Source organism: Onychomys torridus, chromosome 7 (assembly GCF_903995425.1).
Source record: "Onychomys torridus chromosome 7, mOncTor1.1, whole genome shotgun sequence".
NCBI lineage: Eukaryota > Metazoa > Chordata > Mammalia > Rodentia > Cricetidae > Onychomys > Onychomys torridus.
The window spans coordinates 35522021-35548502 of NC_050449.1; the positions used below are offsets into that span (position 1 = coordinate 35522021).

The following is a 26482-nucleotide window of genomic DNA, read 5'->3' on the forward strand; positions in this document are numbered from 1 at the left end:
AATCTGGTAAGGAAATCTCAGCTTCAGGGTACCTAGAGCATGCCAGTTAGTCAACAAAGACATCTGTAATGAATAAATAGGATTATAAACCAAAGAGTGAGTAAATGAATGAGCCGAATCAAGGAACAAAGAGAGTGAACTGAATTCATTGGTGAGTCATGGAGAAGACAGTTCTCAGTAGCTACACTGGACTGGATCCAGAGTCCCCATGGATACTAAAATCCAGTGACACTCAAGTCTCTGAGAAAAAAATAGCATAGAACCTACATGCATTCTCCCATATGCTTTAAACTATCTCTAAACCGCTTATAATAATTAAGACAACATGTCTTATAATATGTGGATGCATACTTGTTTGTACTGCATTGTTTTAGCAATGACAATGGAGAAAAAAAAAAATGTCTGTTCATGTTCAGAATGGATACAACCTTCTGCCCTCACATTTTCAGTTCACTAGGATCATGGATGTAGTGCTTGCAGACACAGAGGATCTGCTGTAACTGTTTCCTTTTTCAATAATAAAAGCTAAGGTTCACAGCAGGAAATGACTAGTCCAGGGTCACATTGGCAGTAAGTGCTCAGGCCTTGCCAGTCTCTTGAGATTCCAAGCCTGCTTGTCTTTTCACTCTGCAAGTCACCCTCACGGAGCCGGCCCACTTCTCCATACTCAATGTCAGGAGTTCTAGCCAGCGAGGAGAAAAGTCCTAGGCAGGCAGAATACACAGACTTCCGGAGAGTCTCAGCCGCAGGGCTGCCAGGGCGCAGGTGGCAATAAAACCTCTTCCTCATGACACCTGCAAACAAGCCCAACTGTCTCATGGGTCTTAGACTTAATAGAGGTTAAGAGGGAGTTGACAAGGACCCATCCTATGCCTGAAGACTATCACGGATCTCACTGATCGCTCATCGACCTGCCTTGCCTTGTCCAGGTTGAACAATTCCAACAAGCTATTTTTATCCTGTCCTTGCAATTTCTTTCTTCTCTTTGGCAGACACAGACTATGCTCGGGGCTGGGGCACAGCTGCCCCTCCACACGGACGGCACACAAATGGCCTCAGAGGGTTCGGTTAATTCTAAGGAGGGTTGTTGGCTTTGCAGTCTCTGTACTGCACCCCAATTACAAATTCTATTTGGGGCTGACTGTTGCTCTCAGCAGCGTGATGCTGCTGACTCCCTACCCACTGTCATCGCCAGGTAAACGGGAGCAGACATCCTGAGCTCGATGTCGGCTTCCTGCACAGTTTGTTTTCTTCCAGACATCGGTTTCTCCACTAATTAGTCCTCTCTGACCTCGATATGACACTATTCCTTAAAGAACAATAAGAAAAAAAATCCTATGTGGGAGGGTTACTAAACTGCCCCCAAGGTCTCAATTAGCTCATTTCCTTACCCATAAAGATGGTCCTTTGAAATGAAGTTCCACATTATATAATAATGATGGAGGGTAGGAGGAGAAAACACTAAATGTCAGAAGGCATCCCTTCCCCTGGCACTGTCTCAAGCCTTTTATAGTACTCCTATAATCTTAGCAGGCTTAACAAATGCCCAGGCAAGACATTGGCCAAACACTGTTTCTGAGTGATGTCTAAACCTGACATGGTAGCTCACACTACAATCCCAGGACTAGGGAGGCAGAGGCAAGAAGAAGGAAAATGTTCAAGACCATCCTGGACTGCATAGAAAGTGCCAGGCCAGCCTGGACCACAATGTGAGAGCACGCCCCAAAGGAAAAAAAAAAAAAAAAGCAAAAGAAATGAAAAAATAAATTTTAAAAATTAAAAAAAGAATCTGGGATGGTACCTGATGCTCTGCATTTCTAAGCAGCTCCCAGAAAACACTCATGTGGATGACCTACATACCATACTTTGGGTACCATTCTTGTTTGCATTCTGCTGCTTTGAGAAAAACACTGACCAGGGTGGGGGATTTAGCTCAGTGGTAGAGTGCTTGCCTAGCAAGCTCAAGGCCCTGGGTTCCATCCTTAGCTCCAAAAAAACAAAAACAAAAACAAAAAAAACAAAACAAAAAACAAAAAATACTGACCAAAAGCAACATAGGGATGAAGAATTAGGGTTAGAGTTTCAAAGCAGGAAGTCAAGGCAGGAACCTGGAGGCAGAGACTGAGGCAGAGGCCATGGAGGAGTGCTGCTTACTGGCTTGCTCCCCATGGCTCCTTCAGCCTCCTTTCATACAACCTAGGACCACCAGCCCAGGGGTGGTACCACCTACAGTGTTCTGGGCCCTCCCACATCAATTATTAACCAAGAAAATGCACCCAGAGATTAACCTTCAGGCCAATCTGACGGGAGCGTTTCCTCACTTGAGGTTCCTCTTTCCAAATGACTCTAGCTATGTCAAGTTCACACACACACACACACACACACACACACACACACACACACACACACAAACTAACCAGCACAGATAGCAAAGTTTGGGAATGGGGGGCTACTTGCTTTGCAGTACTGGGAATTAAACCCAGGGTCTTGTACGCCCAGGCAATTGTTTACTAACCACTGCACCATAGCTAACTGAGCTACACACTGTACCCCAATCAGAGAACTGAATCAGCTGGGATCAGTAATCATGAACTAGAACTTCTAAAGCTGTGAGTCAAAACATTTTTTCTCCTTATAAGCTAATTGCTTCAAGTATTTTGTTATAGTAACCAAAAAAGAATGACTAAGATAATATAAATTATTTGGCTCAGAGTCAGATTATTTATAATGGGGCAGAGCCAGGGTTCCAACCCAAGCATTGGGATGTCAGAGGCTTTCTCTGCTTTTAGCAAGGATAAGAGTTCTGCCGCCTCACTGATCCAGAAGAGAATCAGTCAATATCACACTAGTCTAGGGACAAGAAGAATGAGTCTTATTACTCATGGCATCTTGGTTGATTCTGATCCTCTGGTGGATATTGTCCCTAGGTAGCATTTTTGGTTCATTACGTTGCACCTGAATACTGTCTGGGGCTTTTGGGGGTGGGGGTAATTTTGAGACAAGAACTCACTCTGTAGCACCCATTAGGCTTGAACTCACAATCTCCCTGCCTCAGCCTTTGAGTGCTATTATCTGTCACAAGCCTGTGTCACTGTTCTAGGTGGCACAGGAGTACTTTCTAAAAGGCATCATCAGAAAGTAGATATAAAGATCCGGGACGAGTCAAGATAAACCAAATCCTATGGTGTAGTTCATCAACTCGTTGCAGGAATAGGCCTTTGCAGGAGACAATCCTCAGCTGCTCATTACTGATGACAGGTGGTTTGGTTTGGTTTGCCTTAAGAGCAAGCCATCTGGGATCTCAGTGTCCAGGCCCACCCTTGTTCACATATAGAATACTCATGACCTCAGCCATTCTCTGTCCTTCACTCAGGACCTTACCTGTATGCAAGCTCTTTCCCTTCAGATGGGGGCTTTCTGAATGATGCTTCCAGTCCTCTTTAAGGAACATTTGGATTATTCCCTCTCCAGCACCACTGACTCTGCCTCTGAGTCACAGTTTATTTTTGCACTAACTTTTCACATCCGAACATCTCAGTTTCGGCTGCCAATTCTTTAATGCGGTTTGTACACGGATGGAGGAAAATTCTGCCATCTCTATTTATTAACTCTGGACGTGAAGTTTCCTTTCCATTTAGTCTTCTCTCATACATACGTCATTCCAGAATAATGACTTCAAATGACCAAAAAGCTCTTCAAAACACATAGTTCAACATTTCTACAAAATGAGAGCTGAGTTGCATACTTGAGTGGTCAATGCTCCTGGTTCACACAAGACTGAGGGGGTCTGAGATGTGAATTTTCAGTGCTTAACACAGAAAAATGGGTCCTTCTGGTAATTCTAAGTCATGATTGGGCCTGTATTGTCATTACACATCCCCACTCCATCACTGACATGTTAAGTGACCTGTTGTGAATTCATTTGTGCCCCTAAGCCCTATTACATGTCCTTCAAAATTACAAAACAATGCTTAAATATGTTTACCTGTTTTGCAATGACAAATATTTCCTAAAAAAGGGATTATTTTTATGCATAAATATCCTAAAGATTTCTCAACATAGAATAGTATAGAGCTGGCTTCTGTGTCTAAAGGGGACTCCTAGTAACAAGTACTAGACTAAACATGGACATGGGTAACTGAGAGCATCCCAAGGCCAGCAGGCATTCATACACAGCCACCCATGTGTGGCCACAGCTATTGCTTGAAACCTTGAATATATTTATTTATAAATCAGCCTAAGTTGTTGCCCCAAACAAGTCCAGCCTTGTTTCAAAAGCAAAACACCAAGACTAGCCATTATCTGCATTATCTCATGCTCCATGGCTCAGAATGCTCCCTAGGCAGAGCTTTGCAGCTGATGGCCAGCCTTTCTTCAAGCCTCCCTGACTATGGTTGCCCTAATCAACTTCTCTAGAAAACATCCCAAAACTCCCTTGAATACATCCAACCCAGGCAGTACGTATATAGACAGGGGGCTCTCAGACACCAAATATACATCCATGAATCATAAGTGTACCTTTAAAACAAGTGTATAGGGATCTTCTGACCAGAATGCAAGGGAAGGGGGAGCAGAATACAGCACGTTCTAGCCACAGCCTCACCCTTATGAAGAAGGTAGACACCCACTCCAACGCTGTTGCTTTACCCACAAAGAGATACCTAGACTGCATACTTTGAAGCCAAGGACCAGCTCTGACCCTAGTCTTAGATTTTTATTTGGCCTACATGGTATTTGTAAGAACTATACTTTAGCTGCTAACTGGTAAGACTTAGCAACTTTACACAAAGAGACATCTGGGCTGAGGGGTAAAGGCTTAATGGTAGATAGGTTGCCTAGCATGTGCCAAGCCCAGGGTTCCATCCCCAGCATCACAACATGAAACAGAAGACCTATGACCTTCTGCTGAAGTCAGGAGATCTGGCTGTACTGGACCAGTAACCTGCATGGCCTCCAGGAACAAGGACCTGTTGTTCACCACAGCCCTGAGAAGTATTTCTGCTGCTTCCTAGTGCCTCTCTACCACTGACCAAGCATCAGTCAGAGACAGACAGTCTTTCTTGAGCCTTTGTCTCTTTCAAAGGTACAGAAATGGCCTACTGCCCAAGGCCACAGACTTAAGAAAAATGGAAAAGACATTCTTTTCCTTGTAAAGAACTTAGAAGTGCTCAACATAACAGTGCATGCCTTTAATACCAAGGCTCAGAAGGCAGGGGCAGGTGGATCTCTGTGGGTTTAAGGTGGATCTCTGTGGGTTCAAGGCCAGCCTGGTCTACAAGGGAAGCTCCAGACTAGCCAGAGCTACATTGTGAGAGCCTATCTCAAAAAAAAAAAAAAAAAAAAAAAAACCTTGGGGGTGACTTCCCTCTCATCCTGGATCTGAGGTTCTTTCAGTTCTTCAAAGCATCTAACCAAAACAACATCATCAACAGAAACAGTGGAAATTAAGAGTATAAGAGAATGTGTGTCAGCTGGCCATGAGCTCATGCTCATAATCCCAGCACTGAAGGGACTGGGGCTTCAGGACTGCTATGAGTTCAAAGCCAGCCAAGAGACAGCTACAGAAACTATGGAATGTGCTGGAGAGTGGGGCCCTGTAACAATAGCAACAGCAGCAACAATACACACAAAACCGATAGATAGATAGATAGATAGATAGATAGATAGATAGATAGATACAGAGACACACAGATAGGAGATAGATAGATAGATAGATAGATAGATAGATAGACAGATAGATAGATAGATAGACAGATAGAATGGATGATAAAGAGAAGATGGGTAGATGATATAAGATAGATGATTGATGATAGATACACAGATATATAGAAGACCTATAGGTAGAGCATAAATATACATACTGATAAAGGGATAATACATGATAAGTAAAGGAGAAAGAGACTGAATCTGTCAACAGCTCATCAACCTTGTTGGCAACCGGAAAAGACAGACCAGTCTAACTGGATCTAGACCAGCTCCAAGTTGCTCTGCCCTGGAGTGCTCTTTGGCGCTTTGTGGAGGTATCAGTGCAGACCACCTGTGACGTCACAAAAGCCATCCCACACTGTACACATCTGTTTGGACGGCTCCACCCTGTGTTGTACGCAAGGGTCGCGTGCATTATTTTCCTTATTTCTTCAGACCATCCATTCTCTAATTACCCACTATGTTTTTTCCTCTGGCTTGACAACCTGAAGGATCAGAAGAGTGTGTCAATGGCACCCAGGAGGGCCCAGCACCACGGAGATACTTACATCACTGCTCTTGGGCCTCGCCAGCGCCAGGCTGTCTCGGGCTAATGCCACGATCACGTTGCTCTTCTCCCCCGCCCAGTGCACCACCATCTGATTGTGGGAGTCATTCAGACTGACCTAAAAGAGAGCAAAAGGAAATCAAGACCCATGGTGAGGGACAGCCACACACATTCCAAACCAAGACTTCTCCTCCACCTCCACCATCACTCAGAGGCTGAGATGTGGAGCATGGTGTCAGGACAACCTCCTTCCTCTCACTGCTCTACAAACTCGCCCATTAGCACCTTCCCCGAGAAGAAACGCCAACCCTCCCCACATTCAGTTACACTGTGGATGCATCTCCCTGAGATATGACTGCACAAGCGACTCCTTCGCTTCGCTTCATCCTTGGTGACATCACTCCATATGTGTGATGTGCACTTGTGAGACTGTAAACCAAACCCTGACACTTCCTGTTCATTCAAAAAGAATTCACCATAGGCTGGGAATAGTGGGATGGGAAGGGGATAGCTAATGGGAATGGATGGAAGGAATAGATTTTTTCATATTTACATTTTGTGTGTGTGTGTGTGTGTGTGTGTGTGTGTGTGTGTGTGTGTGTGTGTGTGTATGTTCTCAAGAGTGTATGCTACAGAGCATGTGTGGAGGTCGGAGAACAGACAACTTTCTGCAGTCAGGCCTCTCCCCTCACCATGTGGGTTCCAGGACCTGAACTTAGGTTATGTGTCTTGGCCACAAGTACCTTTACCCACTGAGCTGCCTCACCAATCAATCAGAAGGAACAACTTCTTCCCCCCCACCTCACCCCACCCCCAGAGCTGAGGACCGAACCCAGGGCTACCACTGAGCTAAATCCCCACCCCCAGAAGGAACAACTTCTAATGTTCTACAGCACAGTAGAATAACTATGGTTGACAACAACAGTTCGTTGTATTCAAAACAGAGAAGATTTTAAAAACTCTCCGCAGAAAGAAGGATTGTCTGTCTGGGGTGATGGGCCGCCCAGTTCCCTGACCATTACCTGGATGTGCTACTATCTGACCATGACATACACACTGAAATATCATTGGACTGCACCTCAGGAACATGGACCAGTATGTGCCAATTATTTAAAAATTATTTAGAATATGTTTTTAAACCCACAGGCCAAAAGGCCACATACTTTTTCAACTTCTTTCTAAACAAGTGTGTCGGTGAGGGGACACCCACTTCAGGCAAGAATGAAAGACGAAAAGACAGCTTCTTCACGCAACTTCTCTACTTTTGGTTGCCCTTTGGGGTCTTTTGAGACAGGGTCTCATTAAGTAGCCTTAGTCTCATGATCCTCCTGCCCCAGCCTCAGTGCTAAGGCAGCTGAGTGTGTCGCCTGACCTTCAAGTTTATTTTTTAAGTGTCTGAATAAGGAAACGCTTCTCAGTTCTGAAGGAAGTAGCCCTCAGATTACTGCAGCAGTCGACTCCAGCCTTTCAATTTCGCAAACCAGCAAAGTACAACCAGAATAAATAGGCCAGCCGAGGTCTGAGAGGCCATTTCTATGTTGTCTGGTGAGGATATAGATAAGCCACCAGGTCACAGCTTGATCAGCTACTCTCTCTGCTTCCTGAAGACACCATCGACTCTTGTCCTGACTGAGACCAACTCCAGGCAGGGGCTCTGAAAGACATCCTAAGGACCACTCCAGCCCCAGGCCACACAGGCCTGTTTTCTTTCCCTATCCACGGGTGGCAATCAGATCCCAGTGCCCTAACAGGCAAACAGAGTAACATGATAGGAAGAGCCTGGGTTCCTGATAGGCAGACCTAATGCTGATAAGGAACATTCACTTTGAACTTCTCAGAATTGAGAGAGAGATTGACACTAAGCTTTCCGGGTTTGTTTGTTAAAGCTGAGGAAGGTTATAAACTCGGGAGTAAGGAGCCATTCTTTTAGGTCACTTTTGCCTCACAGAAGAACTAGCCACCAGACGGGCACCAGCTCCAGCACTGACTTTTCAGAGCGCTACAAGTTTCTCAACCTGTGGGGACAACCAGCTCCAGGTGCCTCACTGAGAAGCAGGATGAGGCCTCCCCAAGCCCAAAGCCGTCCCACCATGCCTGCTGAGTAGTGTCTGGAATAAGCCTAGTCGGCCAGCCATCTGAAGACCACTCCAGAACCATCTTAGGCCCAGCTCAAGAGACTGAGCACCTGCCTCTGAGCTCACCCTATCTGGCCAACACCAACTCTTGGACTCATGAAGAGTTTCAAGTTGAGCGAACCCACCCTCCTCACAGCAGATCTTGAGCAGAAACCCCACCCCACCCCCTCCACAGACACTCCCTCTTCCTTTCCCTTCACTACCCTGATGTGCCCCACCCACTCCTTGGGGGTGTTCTCGGATGTCACAAGGGAGAAAAAAAAAACACCTGGGCCACAAATTTGGCAGCCAGCTCTAAGGAGGAGCTAATCTGTAAAGGCCCTGCTTTGGGTGTTAAGCACCTGCATCTAATTTGATCCAAGAACCAACCGTTAAAAAAAAAAAAAAGAATTTGAAGTGGTCTCACTTCAAATAAAAAGGACCCTTGATATTTTTTTAGAAAAATATGTCATTCCAAAACTCCACTTCTCACTCCCAGAAGATAAGTCCAGGCAAGCATCAACAGAAACGTGCAAATCAAAAACTAGAAATAAATTATTTAACTCCAAAAGCTGCTAAGGGACTCTCCCCAGCAGCTCAAACCTTTGTCTAACTTCCTCTTCCGTTTCCCCCTTCCAAGCTAGGCTTCCAGGAAGAAACTGGAAATACTAATGGATCAGGACCCGCCAGCACAGGCACCTCAGGCGCTCAGACTAAAATCTTCTCTCCTACAAAGCCATCTGCACCCTAGGAACCAGAGGGGAACAAAGAGAGAACTATGTGAAGGGCACTAAGGAAGGGGTCAGGAACTCAGGAGTATCACCTGAAGTTCACATGGGGTCTGAGATGAAAAGACCCTCCCAGATTCAACCCGGCCCTCCTCAAAGCGGCGGGCCAAGCCAACCCTCTGGCCGGTTAATGATCAGAGGACACTTTGAAGAGGCCACAGAGTGGGATGGGATCAGAGTGGAGAAGAGGTCTGGCAACACTGAGGTCTTTGTAGCAGAGGGCGTAGGTTTTGTTAACTGATCCTAAGGGATGAGGGATAAAATGGACACAAAAGGGAGGCATCAAAATATTCCAGGGTGTTCTTATAAAGAAAGCCTCTGGAGGGCAAGCCTGGTGGTACACCTCTTTTCTTTTCTTTCTTTTTTTTAGCCCTTTCTATCTGATGTCCCCTTTATGTCTGAGAGCAGACTGGAAAAGAGCAGCCCAGCGGAGGGAAGGAGACAGCTCTCTGGCAAGCAATGGCTTGTCCAAGGGTCACCAGGCACTCACACAAACAGGTCTGCTCCTTGCCTTGGCAGAGAGGGCAAGCAGATCCAGTCATGAGCATAACTCCCTGGTGAGTCACCACTAATCTTCAAGGCAGCCCAGGTGCCCATCCCCCCAAAAACACAGGACCAGAATCAGTAGCAGGAATCAATGCACCCCAAGGACAAGGAAGCCAGGAGAGCGAGGTCAGCAAGCCATAAATTTTATTAAGGTCAAGACACGCAGTCTATTTTCCTTCTCTCCATGCCAGCCCTACAGGGAAAAGCAGGAAACAGTCCCCAAAGGACTATCTTGCCATCCTTCATGGACTGTGACCAAGAAACCAACAGCCCCCAACAGTGGCGGTTTCTCTCTGGGTCTTTTGCCCTCCTCTATAACCAGCTCTCCCTAACAGCAGCCCTCTAGAGCAGCTGCAGGCTGGCAGATTGGTTCCACCAGTCTCTCCCACTTAGTTCCACACACTGATCGGAGAGACGTTGGCCTGCCAGGGTGTGGGAGGAGGTGGGAGTGTGACCTTTCCAGGAACATAACCTTGATATGTAGTCAGTCATAACCATAACCCCAGGGTGTGAACAACCTTCCTTCTCTTGTCTCTGGCTCACAGGCCATAGCTGGAGCCTGATAAATGAGACACAATTAATTGGGGCTGTAAGGGCAGCAGGGAGCCCCCCCCCCCCATGCCTCTGCTCAGAAGGCAGGGGCGAAAAATTGCATGCCACAGGGATCTCTAAACAAAAACTGCATCTTAAATGATAAACTAAATCAGGTAGGCCTGTCAGAGCTCTGCTAGGCTCACAGGCAAGGCCACCCGGTCCAAGACGAGAACCCTGGAGGTCACCCATCCAGAATCAGACCTCCAGAGGTCACTCACTGTAGGATCAAACCCCAGAGGTCACCTGGTTTGTGATAAAAAACACCAGAGGCTACCTGGCCCAGTCTTTGATGGGGACCTGGGGGGTGGGGAGAGCTGTCTTTGGGGATTTGGCATAGCTGTTAATGAAGACTTCATGTGACGCTAACTCAAGGCTTTAATAAAGATGAATCTTAAAAAAATGCCAGACACAAAGGTCACATACTGCATGACTCAAGTCAGATAAAATATCCTAGGCAGGTAAAGTTCCAAAGACAGAGAGCAGATGGATGAGAAGGGAGTAACTGATTTTCTTTGGGACTTACTGAGAAGATTATGAACCTGAGCAGAGGCAGTGGCTACACAATACATGGAATGTACCTGTGGTGGTATTGTGTTCCCCAAAATATTGTGCACCCTAAAAAACTTATCTGGGGTCAGAGACAGAACAGCCACAATATTAAACACAGAGGATAGGCAGTGGTAGCACACGCCTTTAATTCTAGCATTCCAGAGGCAGAGATCCAGCTGTTCAAGGATACAGCCAAGCATGGTGACTCACACCTTTAATCCCAGGGAGTGATGGTAGAAAACAGAAAGGTATATAAGGCATGAGGACCAGGAACTAGAAGCATTTGGCTGGTTAAGCTTTTAGGCTTTGAGCAGCACAGTTCAGCTGAGATCCACTTGGATGAGGACTCAAAGGTTTCCAGCCTGAGGAAACAGGATCAGCTGAGGAACTGGCGAGGTGAGGAAGCTGTGGCTTGTTCTGCTTCTCTGATCTTCCAGCATTCACCCCAATACCTGGCCTCAGGTTTGATTTTATTAATAAGACCACTTAAGATTCCTGCTACATGTACCAAAGGCCACTACATTGTCAATGATTGTTATATAAATTCCACCCCATTTTTTAAAGCATTTCTGGGACCTGTGTAGAACACTCCACTCTCAAGTGCAGATCCAAGACCTGGGAGCTCCTACTCCTAAGCAGTACTTACTTCCTTTCAGCTCACCGTGAGCCCTCATGCTACCAAAATATGCAGCTAGAATGAGGAGGCATCAAGGAGGCAGGCTAGAGTCTGGGTCTCGGGCCAGAGCAATACTTCAAAGCCGTGCAAGAGCATCCGCAGAGTCACAGCACCATCATCAACCTTGCTGTCCCTGGATGGCACAGGCTCAGGACTGTCGTCTACAGCAGGCTCCCAGCAATCATCACCACCCACCCCTCTGGCTGTCCCTTGTTCCCCCAGCATGCCCTAGTGAACCACAGAGGTACGCAATGACTCGATTCGTTATTATTCACTTACTAGTCAGAGTAGGGGGAGAATCTGCTGCTATCCACTCCTCAGGCTCTGGTTGTTATAAATAGAAGGGAGGAGACAAAGGGCCTGTGACATAAAGGGAGTGATGTGCGTCCCCATGAAGCACACACTGAGGTCACTAGCTGCCAGGCACCCTGTGGGCTCTTTAATCATGTCTTACCTGAGAGCATATACCAAGGGCTTCTGGGAGAAATTGGGGTTGCAGATCTGAAGGGAGGATGAGGAATTCCCAGGAAAGTCACTAAATTCTGTATGGTCTTTGATGCTTAACTCGGGAGGGTGGTAGCCCTTCATGAAATGGCCCCACACCTCTCTCCACTCATTTCTGCTGCCATTATCACCTCCTTCACACTGGCCAAACACAAAGCTCAAGATGTCCTAGACACTGCAGCTTGACATCCTCATGCCTCCTACACGGCTTCTTTCTAGAACGCATTGCGAGGTGTTACAAGCAAGGCACCCTGGTTCGGTTCTCTGCCTCGTTGACCGTGAAATACAGAGCAGCATTTTTAAAAATTCAACAGTGTCATATAAAACAAATACCTTATCCTTCAACTCTGAGAATAGAGTCAGCAGCTAAAACCCCCTCCACCAAGTACTTGATACCAGGAGGTGAGGGGCCTTGGAAACCAAAGATGGACAGACCATGTCCAAACAACAAGTTTTTCCAACCAGGTGACCTAAATGTGAGGTATGCAAATCAGGCCCCAGTGTCCCCTTTCCAGACCAGGTTCCCACTATATTTAGAAAGCTCATTACCCTCCCTGGACTCCCTACCTCAGGAGAACTGAAAATCGAGTTTATGAGTGTTCCCGGAAGACAGCCCAGTCATGGGTTCAGCACACTCGCTTGACCTTGGTGCTGGCTCCAGATACAGCCTGTACTAAGAGAACTTGCTAACCACTCAGCTGACAAATTCATACTGCCCATTTTATAGATGAGGAAACAAATATTGACCTTGAACTGAAATCTGGCATTTCATGACCATCCTCACTAGAGCCATGAGGTTGCCATAGATGGATGGGACAGAGCGATGGAGAGAGGGAGGAAGGGAAGGCGGGAAGAAAGGATAGCTTTTCTCCTACCATGCCAGAAAGATAATAGCCACATTCTCCCTGGCTTGCAGCATCAGCCCTACCTGTCATTCACTGCCAAATGCCACAGCCTCCAGGCAAACCCCATCACCTGACAATGGCATGTCTTGGTCCAGGAGAGCTCCAGAGTAAAAGGAGCCGGGAAAAATCTGTCCCTCTCTTTAATAGTGTGTAAGGGGAAAAAATGGAAACATCGAAGCCAGAAGGAAGCTCAGAGAACATCTAACAACTGCTGACTGGACAGGCCCTGCTCTAAGAGACTTGAAGGAACATTCCACACCACCTTTAGACGTGACAGGATCCCCAATGTCAGGTATACAAACACAGTAAGCATCCCCAGCATTATACAGAAGAAGCCAATGCTCTCCTGCCTTCTGTGAGGATTTCCCTATAAAACCCAAAGCCATTCATTCACTCCTTTGGAGACGAGAGTCTAGAGGTGCAACCCAGGCTGCCCTGGAACCTACCATGAAATTCAGGCTGACCTTGAACTCTCAATCCTCCTGCTTCCACTTCCCCTAAAGGCACTTCTACTGCTCTGGTGGGGGGGACGACTTCCACAGCACCCACTTTCCCCAACTCTCCTGTTTGACTCTGCAGCTTTGCTGTAAATAGCTGCTTGCTTTGTTCATTCAATAAATGTTTATTGAGCATTTACTGTAAACCAGATGCTACGCTGGCACGAGGAAAGCACCAGACCTGTGGGTCTTGCCTCGCTTCTCTTAAATTAGTAGAGGAAAGAAGCACCTTGTAACAAATTTAATGGGTGCTTAAACCTCGGTTATCACACGGGCCCTGACTTCATGTGGAGAGGAGAATGGCACCTCCTGGTAGAACTAATAAAACAGAGATGGCACAGGAGCGATTAGGGATGGAGGGCTTGGACAGGAGAGAGACACAGAGACCTAGGGAAGAATAAGAGCCCCCAAATCCACCGTGTCTGGAGAGTTAAAACAGCAGGGTAGCCAGAAAAGCCTAGGGAAGGGAGGATTATATGAGAACTATGGGTTCTAGGGGAAGGAGGGGTAGGATTTCACAGAAAGAAAGGAGCAAAGGAAGGGAGGGAGGGAGGGAGGGAGGATGGGAGGGAGGGAGGGAGGGAGGGAGGGAGGGAAAGAAGGGGAAAGAGAGAGGAAGCAAGCTGTGGATCCTTACCCAAGAGGACCCCCTATGTATCAGAGGCAACGGTGTCCTATAAATTTGAGCCAAGTCAGAGGCTTGCTGTGGGTCTTACCTCCACAGTTTGCTGGCTGTCTAACCTGGGGGAAGCTGCTTCTCTTTCTTAGCTACAAGATATTCATCTGGGAATGGAGATGGTAGTTACGCTCCCCAAGTCCACAGGACTGTTGCAAGAAACAAGACAGAAGCCATGGATGTGTTTCAAAAACCTCAGCATCCGTAAACATCACTTCCTTTCAGGTCCAAATGACTTGCTACCCAAACCAGCCATTCTTCACAAGCATGGCTCCACGTAAACACTTAACATTGCCATCACCAGGCTTGGACGAGAAACCCAAGAGCAAGACATGACACATGTCAAGTAGGAAGACACCACACACTTCACTGACCCTTGAACTGATGGCCAATGACACTTTCAGGCAGCCTCCCCCATGCTTGACAGCACTCAGAAAGCTGGGGGAAGCCCAAAGTCTAAGGCCCAAGATGTTACCACAAAGATGACACTACTCCCTAACACTGTCCTCACCCCAAAGGCACAGCATGTAAACCTATCATGCCAGAGCAGAAGACAGACCCTAAGGCCTCACCAGAAGCTGCTTTTCCACACTGGAAAAGAACTGCAAACAAGATGATTCATCCACAAGGCACATGCATCTCAACCCCGAGCCAAGGAAGGCCAAGTTCTCAGTAACAGGAGCTGGCCTGGGCACTAACAAAGACTCGGCCTACTGACAGGAGCTAGCAGCAACTCCCTCCTGCTTGCCTGACCCTCTAGCGCTGTTCTAACAGCCAGTTCACCCCTCCCCAACTTTGCCCAGCCACACCTAATGCTTCTCTGGCTTGGTCACCTCCACCCTAGAACACCTTGCCAACTTCAACCCCATGTGTGGTTAACTGCAAGATATATGTTTACAACTACTTCCAGGAAACTAAATAAATATACACCGAAGAGGTAAATTTTCGGTATGGTGTCACGTTACTCAATTCATTGGGCACAGGTTTCCAATATTCAGCTTCCTTTAAACAGCCTTGGATCCCAGATAGTTTGCCCAGTTCTTCTGCTCTGTTCCCACTCCCTAGAATCAAGGTTCCCTTCTTCTTCTGAAATCCTAGGACCAGGACCCAGCAGGTCAGCTTTGGCCTTCCCAGTTCTCGGGATTGTCAAGCCTGAGCTGCCATGAACATCTCAGTGAACAGACAAGGTTCTATAGGGTCTGGGCTCAAACAGCATCCAGAGTCAGAGACTTGGCACCAATTTCTTTCCTAAGTGGCTTTTGTTCAAAAGCTCCTGAGAAAGAGTGTGTGTTATCAGGGCACTATTCCTCAGCTTACCAATGAAAGACACCAGTACCCTTAGCATCCTATGGGCTTCATTGGCCCTTAGCCATTTACTCCACATAAAAATTACTCCAGCCACCCACCTTCCCCAGGCCACCCTTCAATCAGCAGTCTGAGGAGAAAGCTCTCCACACCAGATAAGTCTTCTTTAAAAATAAATAAAGTCATCTTTGGGTTGCTTTGCTGTTGTCCCTTTTGTTTGTTTGTTTGTTTGTTTGTTTGTTTGTTTTTTAAACGGAGGGGTAACACAGTACATTGGTCTCTCCGTGGCACAAAATGCATGTGATATCTGTACATCTTTTTATTGCCCTTGTCTGCCACTCAGATTTAGGGTATAATCACATCAGCTTGCCTTTCTGAGAATTCGTAGCTGTGTTTTTAATCTAATTCAGGGGCCTGGAGATAAATCATCCTGAAGGGTCCCGATTTTCCAAGCCAAGAGCCTGCAGCGGCAGCAACAGCAACGGCATGCTAAGTTAAAGGGCCAGCGAGGAAGGAGGGCCAGCTCTAGATGCAGTGATGAAGACCACACGCCTCTATTGTTTGTCTTTGTGCCAGCTTGAAGGGTGGAAGGGATGAAAGACAGACCCGGATCCATTGAGGTAAGTCAAGAAGAGTACAGGAAGCAGAGGGCGGGGCGAAGAGACAGCCTCACTGTTAAGGCACTGTTTACATTTCACTGCTACAGAGGACGCATCAGATCTGCACACCTCTGCACGGCCTGGACAGCCCCAGGCTCTTTGCATAAGCACAGCACAAGAGAAGCTATACACGTTTGGGCAGTCCTTCTGAAGGCTCAGCCTTCCAAGAGCCTGAGAGAAGGAGGCAGCTGTGCAGAGGCAACCCCCCAAAATGAACACAGTGCTCACTTGCCCTCCAAAGTGCCCCATGCAGCCCTCCCTAGCCACTGCAACTCCAAGACCTAGTGTTCGCTCAAAGGCCTCCACTCTTGGTTTGCGCTTCCCCTGTTTATGATACGCCTCTCTCAGGTGAGGCAGACGCTGGGATATCTAGGCCTCCTTCCACTCAGTAGAGGTGTGCTGGCAGGAAGGACAGCCACAGCCAGGATCTACATGTGGCTACTAAGCTTTCAATTCATTAGGATTAGGTGAAATGACATTCAGTTCTTCCGTCAGACTAGCCACAGCACAAGTGTTCAGTGGCCACATATGCCTCCCAGACATACTGCACACACAGATGAGGATCAGCACTGCAGAATCGCCTATCCAGCGAGGTCCCACTGGAAGATCAGTTACAAGGCCAGAACACAGGATCAGACAGCTCCCTGCTGACATGGCCATGGGGTCACCATTGTATTTCACGAGTGCTCAGGGCTGAGGGTATCGCTCACAGAGAAGCATGTGCTTGGCGTGCACAAGGCACTGGGTTCAATCCTCAGCACCACACACACACACACACACACACACACACACACACACACACACACACACACACACACACGATTCCCAGTCACCCAGTCACCAGTGGACACCTGCAGTTTGTAATTACTCTTTAATTCACAATTGTAGTTACGCTGTTACTGAACCTCATGGAGTCCGCTCCACTGTTGATGGAACATTGCCGTCTTTGTGGTTCTATTCCCAGCATCTCGCAGTAACAGGAGACAGGCCACCCCTTGACGCTAACTAGCAGCCCACCCTGCTTTTCTTACTTTTTTGACATCATCAGCTGCTTTGATGCGAAAAGGCCACCCAGGCCACTTCTTCGAAGGCCTAAGGTTCCCAAGTCGATAAACCAATAAATTAGGTCGAAATTAACTGTGACTCATTTTAAACTGAGGAAATTGATTTCTGAACGTACGTGGCTGGACTAAATATGCCATCTGCCAGCAGATCCTGGCCTACCTGGAGAATGCACAGGAAGCCCCTGTTCTCATTAACAAAGAAAACACCTCCTCCCTGAAACCCCAGACAATTTCCAGAGAAATATCAATCCCCGCATGTTCAAACCAAAAGAGAGTGAACTCTCCTGTCCATCCATTTATTTAAACCTGAAAAAAAATGAAGGAATGGTCCACATAACACCCCAGATTTAATACAGTTCTGTGTAGTCAACCATCAATTATCCATAACTGTTATATATTCTAAACTCCACACTGGTTTTCCCTGAATACATTTATAGAGCCATTTCCCCTATCAGCAACTCAAAGAATGCAAAGTCATTTAATATTCACCTGAGCAAAATTTAATTAAGAAGGTAAACTGATGCTTTGGAAGAGAACAAGGCAGACTAGATAAACACAAAGTCAAATAAATTAGTTCGGGTGTTTCATGATTTTCAGAATATCAGTCTGCCCCTGTATCTCTCTGCAATGGACTGGACAGAACTGGCTTGATCTATAGCTGCCTTGGGATTAAACAATGATGTCACAAAGATGCCTGAGATCTGTAAGGAGGAAGAGACTCCAGTTGATGATGCAATGTTCCTACAGCATCCGTTCTTTGCCTTGGGATATGCACTGCTGTTGGGATCTGCCTCATGGATCCAGGTCTTAAAGCAATTTATTAAGCATACCATTAACTGCATTTTACAGAATATGGAGAAAAGATGGTACAAAGCTAGGATCTGGAATGTGGTCCCTATATTCTGATGTCTTCACAAAGTGGGGTTCCACTTCTCTAGGGGCTGCTGAATGTTCTGCAAGCTCTGAGGGGGCTCCCGGGGCTCCCCAGTGCTGCCCTCCTGGCCCACACTGGAGAAAGGGGGTACGCTGTCATTACACTTGACCTAGAAAGAGAATAACAATCTGCTTTATATGTGGCACTTCAGGAAACATCTGACTACCCATGGTCACCCACACCACAAATATTTTTAGAGTTTAAATTAGTCCCATTATTCATGATACCAAGGGCTACAGGTAACAAAAGGCTGCTGATAACTTGTTTCTGTGTACAGTCACGTTATATAGACATAGACTATTTCTGTAAGGATACACAAAAACCTGGTGACGATAGTTACCCACTGAGAAGGGGCTCGCTCGTGACACATGAGAACTTGAAAGAATTCACCTGTCACCACTCATTTCTTCTTAGAAATGGCGTTGTTAGCATGCATTACCGGCTGCGAGCAGGCTAAGGAAACGGTGAGGTCTCATCCCTCAGTCCTCAGTGACTCACCTCATGGGCTCCTTCCCCCATTCCTTTCATCTCAAAGCCTCTACTGTTCCAGGCTCCAAGCTACTAATAGCTGAACAGTGCCAGACACAGCCCGGAACTCGATGTCATGAGGCACAACCAGGAGAGGCTTTTCAAGGTCACAACCATCCCTCACGGACCTGAGAGGCCAACCACGTCTTCACATTGGCAGAACTCGGCTGGTAACAGCCAACGTGCTGCCGCCTTCTCATCGTGATCTAGAAGCACACAGGTCAAGCATCCTAACCAGAATCAGCCAGCCAATTCTTTCCCAAGTGAAGCCTATCCTGTCAGAATCAACACCAGAGTGATCTGAAGCCAAACAGTATTCTCTCCCAAAGGAGGTCTTTTGTCCAAGGCCCTTGCGTTGTAATGGACACTTTGTTTTTAGTCTCAAATCAGGACACTGTATCCTCTCTGTCCTCTCAAACCCAAGAAGTATGAACAGAGAGCTTGTTGCAAGCAAAATAAACCTGGAAATATTGTTAGGCTCTGTGCTTCATTCCAAAGGATCGCCACACACACACCCCACCCCTGAAAAATAAAAATACCAGTAGGAGAAACCAGTATGAGAGTCCTAAAAGGGAGGATGCTATAAAAATAGAATCCTAGGTCTTTATTCAAACTAACTCCCAGATAGCACAGGAAAACCAGGGCTACGCTCCCAAGGGCCATTTGCTTTGGCACCATGGAGTGAACCAAAGCAGTTTGTCTGTCTGTGGGCTCCCCGTGGTCCTCCTTACACACAACTTTATATAACTTAATGTGCTCCCTACCCTCTGTGCTTCTTCTTCTGGGTAGAACACTGGTCCACAGATAGTTATGAAGGAACTCCCATGCAGTAAGACACAGAGAAGGACCAACTCCAGGCCTTGAAAGGAGCACACAGGAAGATGAAGCCTTAATTAGAGCCCAAGGCAGGGCTGGAAGCAGGCTTAGAATTGTTCCCACAGGCCTGGGAATACTAGGGGCTCTGGAGTACTGGGGAACTGAATAAGCATTCTCCGAGCAGAGAAGTGTTGAGGAAGATCTTTGCGGAAGAGGGCAAAGCAAGCGTGATGGCAAAGAGCAGGCAAGAAGGCAGTGGGGCACTGGAGTTGGGGGGGGGTGTTAGGGGGTGGGTGGGAACATGAGTGGTGCCGGATGCCTTTAATCCCAGCACTTGGGAGGCAGAGGAGGCAGGTGGATCTCTAAGTTTGATCTGATCTACAGAGCGAGTTCCAGAACAGCCAGGGCTACACAGAGAAACTTGTCTCAGGGAAAGAAAGAAAATAAATAAATAAGAAGTCAGGCCGGGCGGTGGTGGTGCATGCCTTTAATCCCAGCACTCGGGAGGCAGAGCCATGCAGATCTCTGTGAGTTCGAGGTCAGCCTGGACTACAAAGTGAGATCTAGGACAGGCTCCAAAGCTACACAAAGAAACCCTGTCTCGAAAAAAACAAAAAAGAAGAAGAAGTCAGTGTGGCAACAACTATGGACTAAGCTGGGCTTGGCAACACACACCTGTAATGTTAGCACGCTGGAGGCAGGGACAATAGGATCACCAGTTAAAGGCCAGCCTGAGCTTCACCGTAAGTTCAGGCCAGCTTGGGCTGAATGGCCAGACTCTCCTGAAAACATGTTTTAAGTAATTAATTAATTAATTATATTTTTTATATATTATTAATTTAAAAGCTATAGTTTCCTCCTTTAATTTGACCTTTTTTGTTTTATTTTGGTTTGGTTTTGGTTTTTGAGACAGGGTTTCTCTGTGTAAATCCTTATTGTGCTCACTCTGTAGACCAGACTGGCCTCGAACTCAGAGATTCACCTGCCTCTGCCTCCCAAGTGCTCGGATTAAAGGTGTGCGCCACCACTGCCCATAGAGGGAGGGGAAAAAAAGGCTTTCCTTGTAAAGTTTGAACTTGTGTAGAGAAGCCCTAATATCTGGTCCATGGGTCTCCACTATTACAAATGTGTTTCTGGGTGATCATGTCAGAACCAGTACTCCATATTAGAAACTCTTCCTAAGAAGAAGGAATATGGTCAAAATTACAAAATCCTTTTAGTCCCTGAGTCAGGAGGGCAAAGGGAGAGACACTCCAATGTGATATGGCAACACAACTCCTTTCTTAGGCAAACTGCCTGGCTAATGCCTTGCTTCTCTCCTCCCTGAAACTAGTGGCCTTCCTGACACCTCTCTGGCTTCTGCTTCCAACCCTGACAAGTGTTCCTGTGTAACCCCTGACCCTCACCAAGGTCCAAGGACAAGGAGCTGTAGAGCATCTAAGTCCCCCTGCCCCAGCTATCACTACACCTCCAGACCTTCACTCACACAGCCACCGTAGGGTCAGGGCTGGTGCTGGTGTACTGGTCCCCACCTGTCCATTTACAATGATCTCTCCTGCCTCCTTCAATTGGATTTTTGTTGTTGTTGTTGTTGTTGTTGTTGTTTGTTTGTTTGTTTGTTTTTGAGAAGCACACTCCCTTCAGACAACCGCTCACTGTCATTGTTTGGGTTTAAAAATTGAAGGGAATTTATAAAACTTGGTGCAGGGAAAGAGTTAAAATGAGCATTATGGTCGGGCGGTGGTGGGGAGGCAGAGCCAGGCGGATTTCTGTGAGTTCGAGGCCAGCCTGGTCTATAGAGCGAGATCCAGGACAGGCACCAAAACTACACAGAGAAAACCTGTCTCAAACAACCAAAAAAAAAAAAGAGCATTACAGATTAATAGTAGAGCTGCATCCTGATGCATTTGGGGGTGGCAGAGGCACTATTCATGACTGGATCTGTCCCAGAAAAATCAGAGGCATATAGCCACCTTTGCTACAAAGGTGACTCCGAAGAATAGTCGTGAGTTACTCCAGAGACCCAGAGAAGAGCCCCAAGCCACCCACCACTGTCTCCTGTGCTTACAGTCTGAATGGCCTCCTGCACCAGCTGAGAACTTGTAAGAAATTCCATACCATGAAGTTCTTCCTTCTGTCTGACTCAACTCCTCAACAATTAAAGTTAATGCTGTATTTCATTAACCTGGGGCAACAGGGAACAAGGGCATAGGAAGGCAGCCACAGCAAGGAAAAGCACAGTGAGGGATCCTTGCCCGCTGCTCTGTGGGAATTCCTCACTGAGTTCCACTGCTGGCTGGATCTGCACCCTTCAATGGAACCAGTCTGGCTGGCCTGGAGACATGAAAGGAAAGGAGGGCTTTGGAGTCGCTCCCAACAAGAACAGAATTCATCTCTAGCTCGCTCCAAACCCCGGGGAGATTTTCACACACCAAACCCAAAGAAAAGAAGAAATAAACAGCACCTGCATGAATATTATATCAACCAGAAAGTGCCTCTTTCAACTAAGACTAGGCTGCAGAGGACCTGAGCTCCTGGAGGGACTGTCCCCTAGAGCCTCCCCCCACCCTCAGCCTGCTGGCTGGCTCAAGAGCACAGTAGAGCTAGCTAGGCAGGCTGGGGAGACCCATCCTCATCAGCTCTATGCTGGCATGCCTGCTAAGAGCAATCTTGCTGACTTTCAAAGTACAAAAAAGCAAGTTTACATGGGGTTGAAGAGGGGGACAAGGATCTGGGCCCAAGAGGAACAGGGCAGGTGGACTTCAGCAGCCTGAGCCCGGCACCCCCACTCCACCCCGAAGCAGTTACAGGTCATCTGGTATACATTCCTGCCCAGGGGCTGGTGATGGATGGATGTTTGCTGCTCCACCCACACACCACCTCTCTATCCACAAAGCCATATACATTTTTATTTTGGAAGGAGGATGTTTAGGAAGCACTGAATAGTGGCAAGGTGACTCCCAACACCCAAAGGACAGTGAGACCATGTAGGCAAGAACTAAAGCACCCCGCAGCCCTTGCCTGTGTGACCTTGGATTAGTCACCGTGCCTTTACCAGCTTGGATTTCTTCACCCAAAACATGCCACCCTATGGTGTCATGTTTTATGAGATGCTTTCTGGCTCCAGGAGTTGATCATTTAACTCTGGGTATAGCCTGAAGGAAGACTTTGCCAGGGCCAAAAATCAGTGGAGAAGGGCAGAACCCAGGCTAATCTTTTAATTCGTACTTTAGAAAGGAACAATCACTCTGGGAAGTGACCGTGTTTATCACCTCCACCTTTTCTCTCCCACAGACCTTCTAGTTTTGCTGATGTCAATCTTAACCACAGGACTGGGAATTTCTCAGGAGACAATAACGCCCGGCAAATTAATTCCGCCAATGCTAACACTAATGGGCAAACTCTCGGCTTGCCATCCCTAGCAGTCAGTGGGGGCCGTAAGAGTGAAATATATGTTACTTATGACCTAATAAACCCATTGCCTGGATAGAAATTAATCCTTTAACGAATAAGTCCACCAAATTTCAGTCCTTTCAAGTCCCTGAGTGTCATAAGAGATAATTCTTATCTAAAATAAAGTCATAACCTTTAGTGGTGGGAAAGAAAGGGGGTAGGATGGTAAGCCACACTCCCACGAGCCTTGAGCCTTACACACACACACACACACACACACACACACACACACAAACGCATGCACAAGCACATAAGCACACATCTACCTGGTACACAGGGGACAATCGTGGGGCTTTGAGAGTTGCCCACCTTTATTGGGGTTCATAAGGGTAAACACGGAAAACCCTCCTCTGCAATTCTGTGTAAGTGCTTTACAACTGCAGGTTCTCACCCCCCCCCCCCCCGTTGCCAAAGGATGGTACCAGGTGGGGGTGGGGGGTGTCTGTTTCTAACCAGATGTAAAAATGATGCTGTACCCCTTCAATACCTGCTGGAAACTACACTGTTCTGTCTGCATGCAGCCTGGGGAAAAGAGGAGCTGCACTCTTCGAGTTACCTGGAATACGTTTGTGAAAAACGACAGGAAGAAGGAAAAGGTCTGTGCGACCGAATGTTGACGGCTGTACTCATGTGATGTGGTGGGGGAAAGAGAAGAAAAAGGAAAGAGAGAGGGAGAAAGAAACACATGCCAGCCGGGAAGTCCCCAAGCGGCGCCTGCACCTGGGAAGCGGCTGCAAAGGATGGGTGCGGGGGCGAGGAAGTGCTGGGAGAGGAAAGGGCTGGAAGGAGGCGGCTTGCAGAAGTGCTCACCTGTCCGTACACCTGGATGGGCTGGGGCTGCTGAGCAGCGCTCCGCCGCGTCCTGAGTGGCTTCCCGGCCGCGGGGCTCGCCCCCCAGGCATCCCCGTGCGTCCCCAGTCGCAGCTCGCGCGGGTCGCCCTGCACCACGAAGAAGCCCCGGTCCTGGGGCAAGGGCGCGCGGCCACCGTACAATCTCTGCGTCCAGGCCCCGCCGAGAGCTCCGGGGGGCAGCAGCGCGACCAGGGCAAATAGGAAAAGGAGTCGCGACTCCCTCCTGCTGCTCCGTGTCGCCATGTTCAGGCGAAAGCTCCCGCAGGTGGCGCCGCCGCCAGGAGAGAATGTGCAGCGCGCGCCGGGACAGCGCCGGGCCAGAGCCGGGGCCGCGCGCGCCGCTCCCGGGGCTCCAAACCGCTCGGGCCGCTTTGCTGCGCCCGCCACCGCTGCCACCGCCACTGCCGCCGCCGGGTCCCGCTCGCTCGGCGCCGCGCCGTCACGTGTGCGCTCGCAGCGCGTCCCCTTCGCGCACTTTCTTCGCTCGCTGCGACTGCGGCCCCGCCCCCTGGGATGGGGAAGTCAAGGCAGGGAACGCCGGCCTTCGGGCACCGTGGTCCCCAGCGAGCACACCTCGCCCTCCCTGCCGCAGTGAAGAATTGTGTGGACGCTGTGCTCCATTTCCTCGGAGTGAGTTAGCTACTCCACGGATTCCTGGGGTACCCTAATCACCCTAAACCGCCTCCAGTCTCCGCCCCCTGTGCAGCCACTGGACCACCTTCCTGGGCCTTGGCTCCATGCCCACCTCCAATGGCGAGCAGCAAATCACAGAATTAGCCCAGAGCACACCAGCACCAAGAGTCGAGATGAACCTGCCCGGTTGTGAAACTTACAGGGTTTCAACTATGGCACAGAAATGCACTTGAAGTGGCCGCAGTTCAGACTGCCCTTGATCAAGCTAACTGCCCCTGAATCCAGCAGAGCATAACAGACTAACACCCTGCACAGCAGTGAAACGTGGGCTGCACCCCACCAGGAACTCGTCCCAGCTAGACTAGTACACAGTTATGCAGTTTGGCCCTGCATGCATAGATACCTAGGCATCACCCAGGGCACCACCACAGTCTCCTGTTTTGAGTCCCTCAAGGTTTCCCAGCTCCTAGCCACTCTCAGTGGCAAGATGAGTGTATTATCTACCAGTCCCTCAGCTAATACTGTTAGTTGTAAAGGCTGCAAAGATTATACTTGTACAGGAGGGGGCAGATGCCAGAGGAGAGGAAGGGGTCCCGTTTCAATACACCCTAGAAATCAGCTCCAAGAGCCAGATTTTCTGTGATTGCTTCTATACTGTTTTGTTGTTGTTGTTGTTGTTGTTTTGTTTTGTTTTGTTTTTGTTTTTGTTTTCCAGTTGGTGGGGGCAGCTAAGTATTATCCACTCAGGTCCTGGTTGTTGAGATGACCGGAGGCAGAGCAGAGTGGCTGAAACCATTGTTTTGAAGAAGGCTCCCACCCCTAACTTTCTGCCTCCTCAACAAGCCAGCAGCTTGGTTCTGTCTCTCCTTCACCTGTCACTCAAATTCCTTCTAGTTAGCTTAGTCTAGCTCCTTCCTCCAATCAAGGCCTCCGTTGACAACCTGCCAAAACCTGTCGTGAGATGAACTGGGTTTGTCCCCAGGTTGAAATGTATTGGCACTGTGTGTCGTTATATCATTGAGAGGGACTGGCCCCTTCTCAGCAGACTCAGTTTATTCTCCCAAGAGCAGTTGGTAGAGTTGTTGAACTTTAATCTTGTCAGTCCTCGAAAAGCAAGGCCGGGCTCTTCCCAAGCACCGGCTAGTCCTGCTTCCCACATGAGTTGAAGCAGCATAAAGCCCTCACAGAAGTTGAGCAGGTACCAGCACCGTGCTCACAGACTTGCCAGCCTCCATAACCATGAGCCCCAAACTCAACTGTTTATATGTCTCCTGGCCTCTGATACAGCAACCGAGAAAAATGAAAGAAGGCCAACATTTCTTCACCTCCATAAACCCAGCATTCCACTGCCCCACGGCATCCTATAGGAGACCTTCTGAGACCTTCTGGCTCAGTTTCTGCAGCCTTCCAATCACCCACTCTCCCTTCTCACCCCCAGTCAGATGTTGTCCTTCTATTATACATCTTACCTTCTTCATTGAGCCACCTAGCTCACCCTACAGAGCCACTGAACCCTTACCACCTCCCATGGCCCATTAAGACCAGTCCTACCTACTCAGTATCACCTCACCAGATGTGAATCCACTCAAGGGGCTTCAGCACTTCTGCCCCCTTTGACTCCCGGTAGAAAACTAACGGCCTCCAGTTAGAACACCCTGCGTGTGATTTAATTGCTAGTTGTTTTCCAACCTATATTTAATGAGAACTGTCTTCTGTGAGCTAGCATCTCCACAGAAAACAGAGACAGGTGTCTTCTAAGTGCTATGTGGAAGATGGAGAAGCCGTTTGTTCTGTGAACTGCTGCTGGCTTGAGCTTCAGGTGGCAGTTTGCATGGAAGGATTAGTAAGGCAGGACCAGCTACTTGCTCGTTTTAATTTGGATTTGTAATTTCAATGCTATAAAACTGGCAAGAATGCTCAAACACGGTTGATTTACTCCTTGGACGCCCTCCTCTCCAGTCATTATCCACATCCCTAGCCATTCTCAGGTGGATAATCAGCACCCTGGGAGACTGTGGGCTGCAGAGCCACAGGGCACAGTGGAGAGAAAGCATACTGAATTTTGAGTCAAAGGTCCAACTTTCTAGCTATGGGAACTGGGCTGAATGCCCTCCCTGGAGCTTCTGTTTTTCTCTT

General features: G+C 47.9%; 1 protein-coding gene across 1 annotated transcript in view; it reads right to left on the bottom strand.

Moving 5' to 3' along the window:
• Sorl1 (sortilin related receptor 1) overlaps positions 1-24333 on the bottom strand; it is a 169373-nt gene extending 145040 nt beyond the window's left edge. The window contains exons 1-2 of the mRNA XM_036191798.1: positions 23672-24333; positions 6255-6371 (exon numbers count right to left, since the gene is read on the bottom strand). Of these exons, the coding sequence (XP_036047691.1) occupies positions 6255-6371; positions 23672-23956 (402 nt within the window). The 5' untranslated portion in view covers positions 23957-24333. The remainder of the gene's footprint in view (positions 1-6254; positions 6372-23671) is intronic.
• Positions 24334-26482: the final 2149 nt, after the last annotated feature.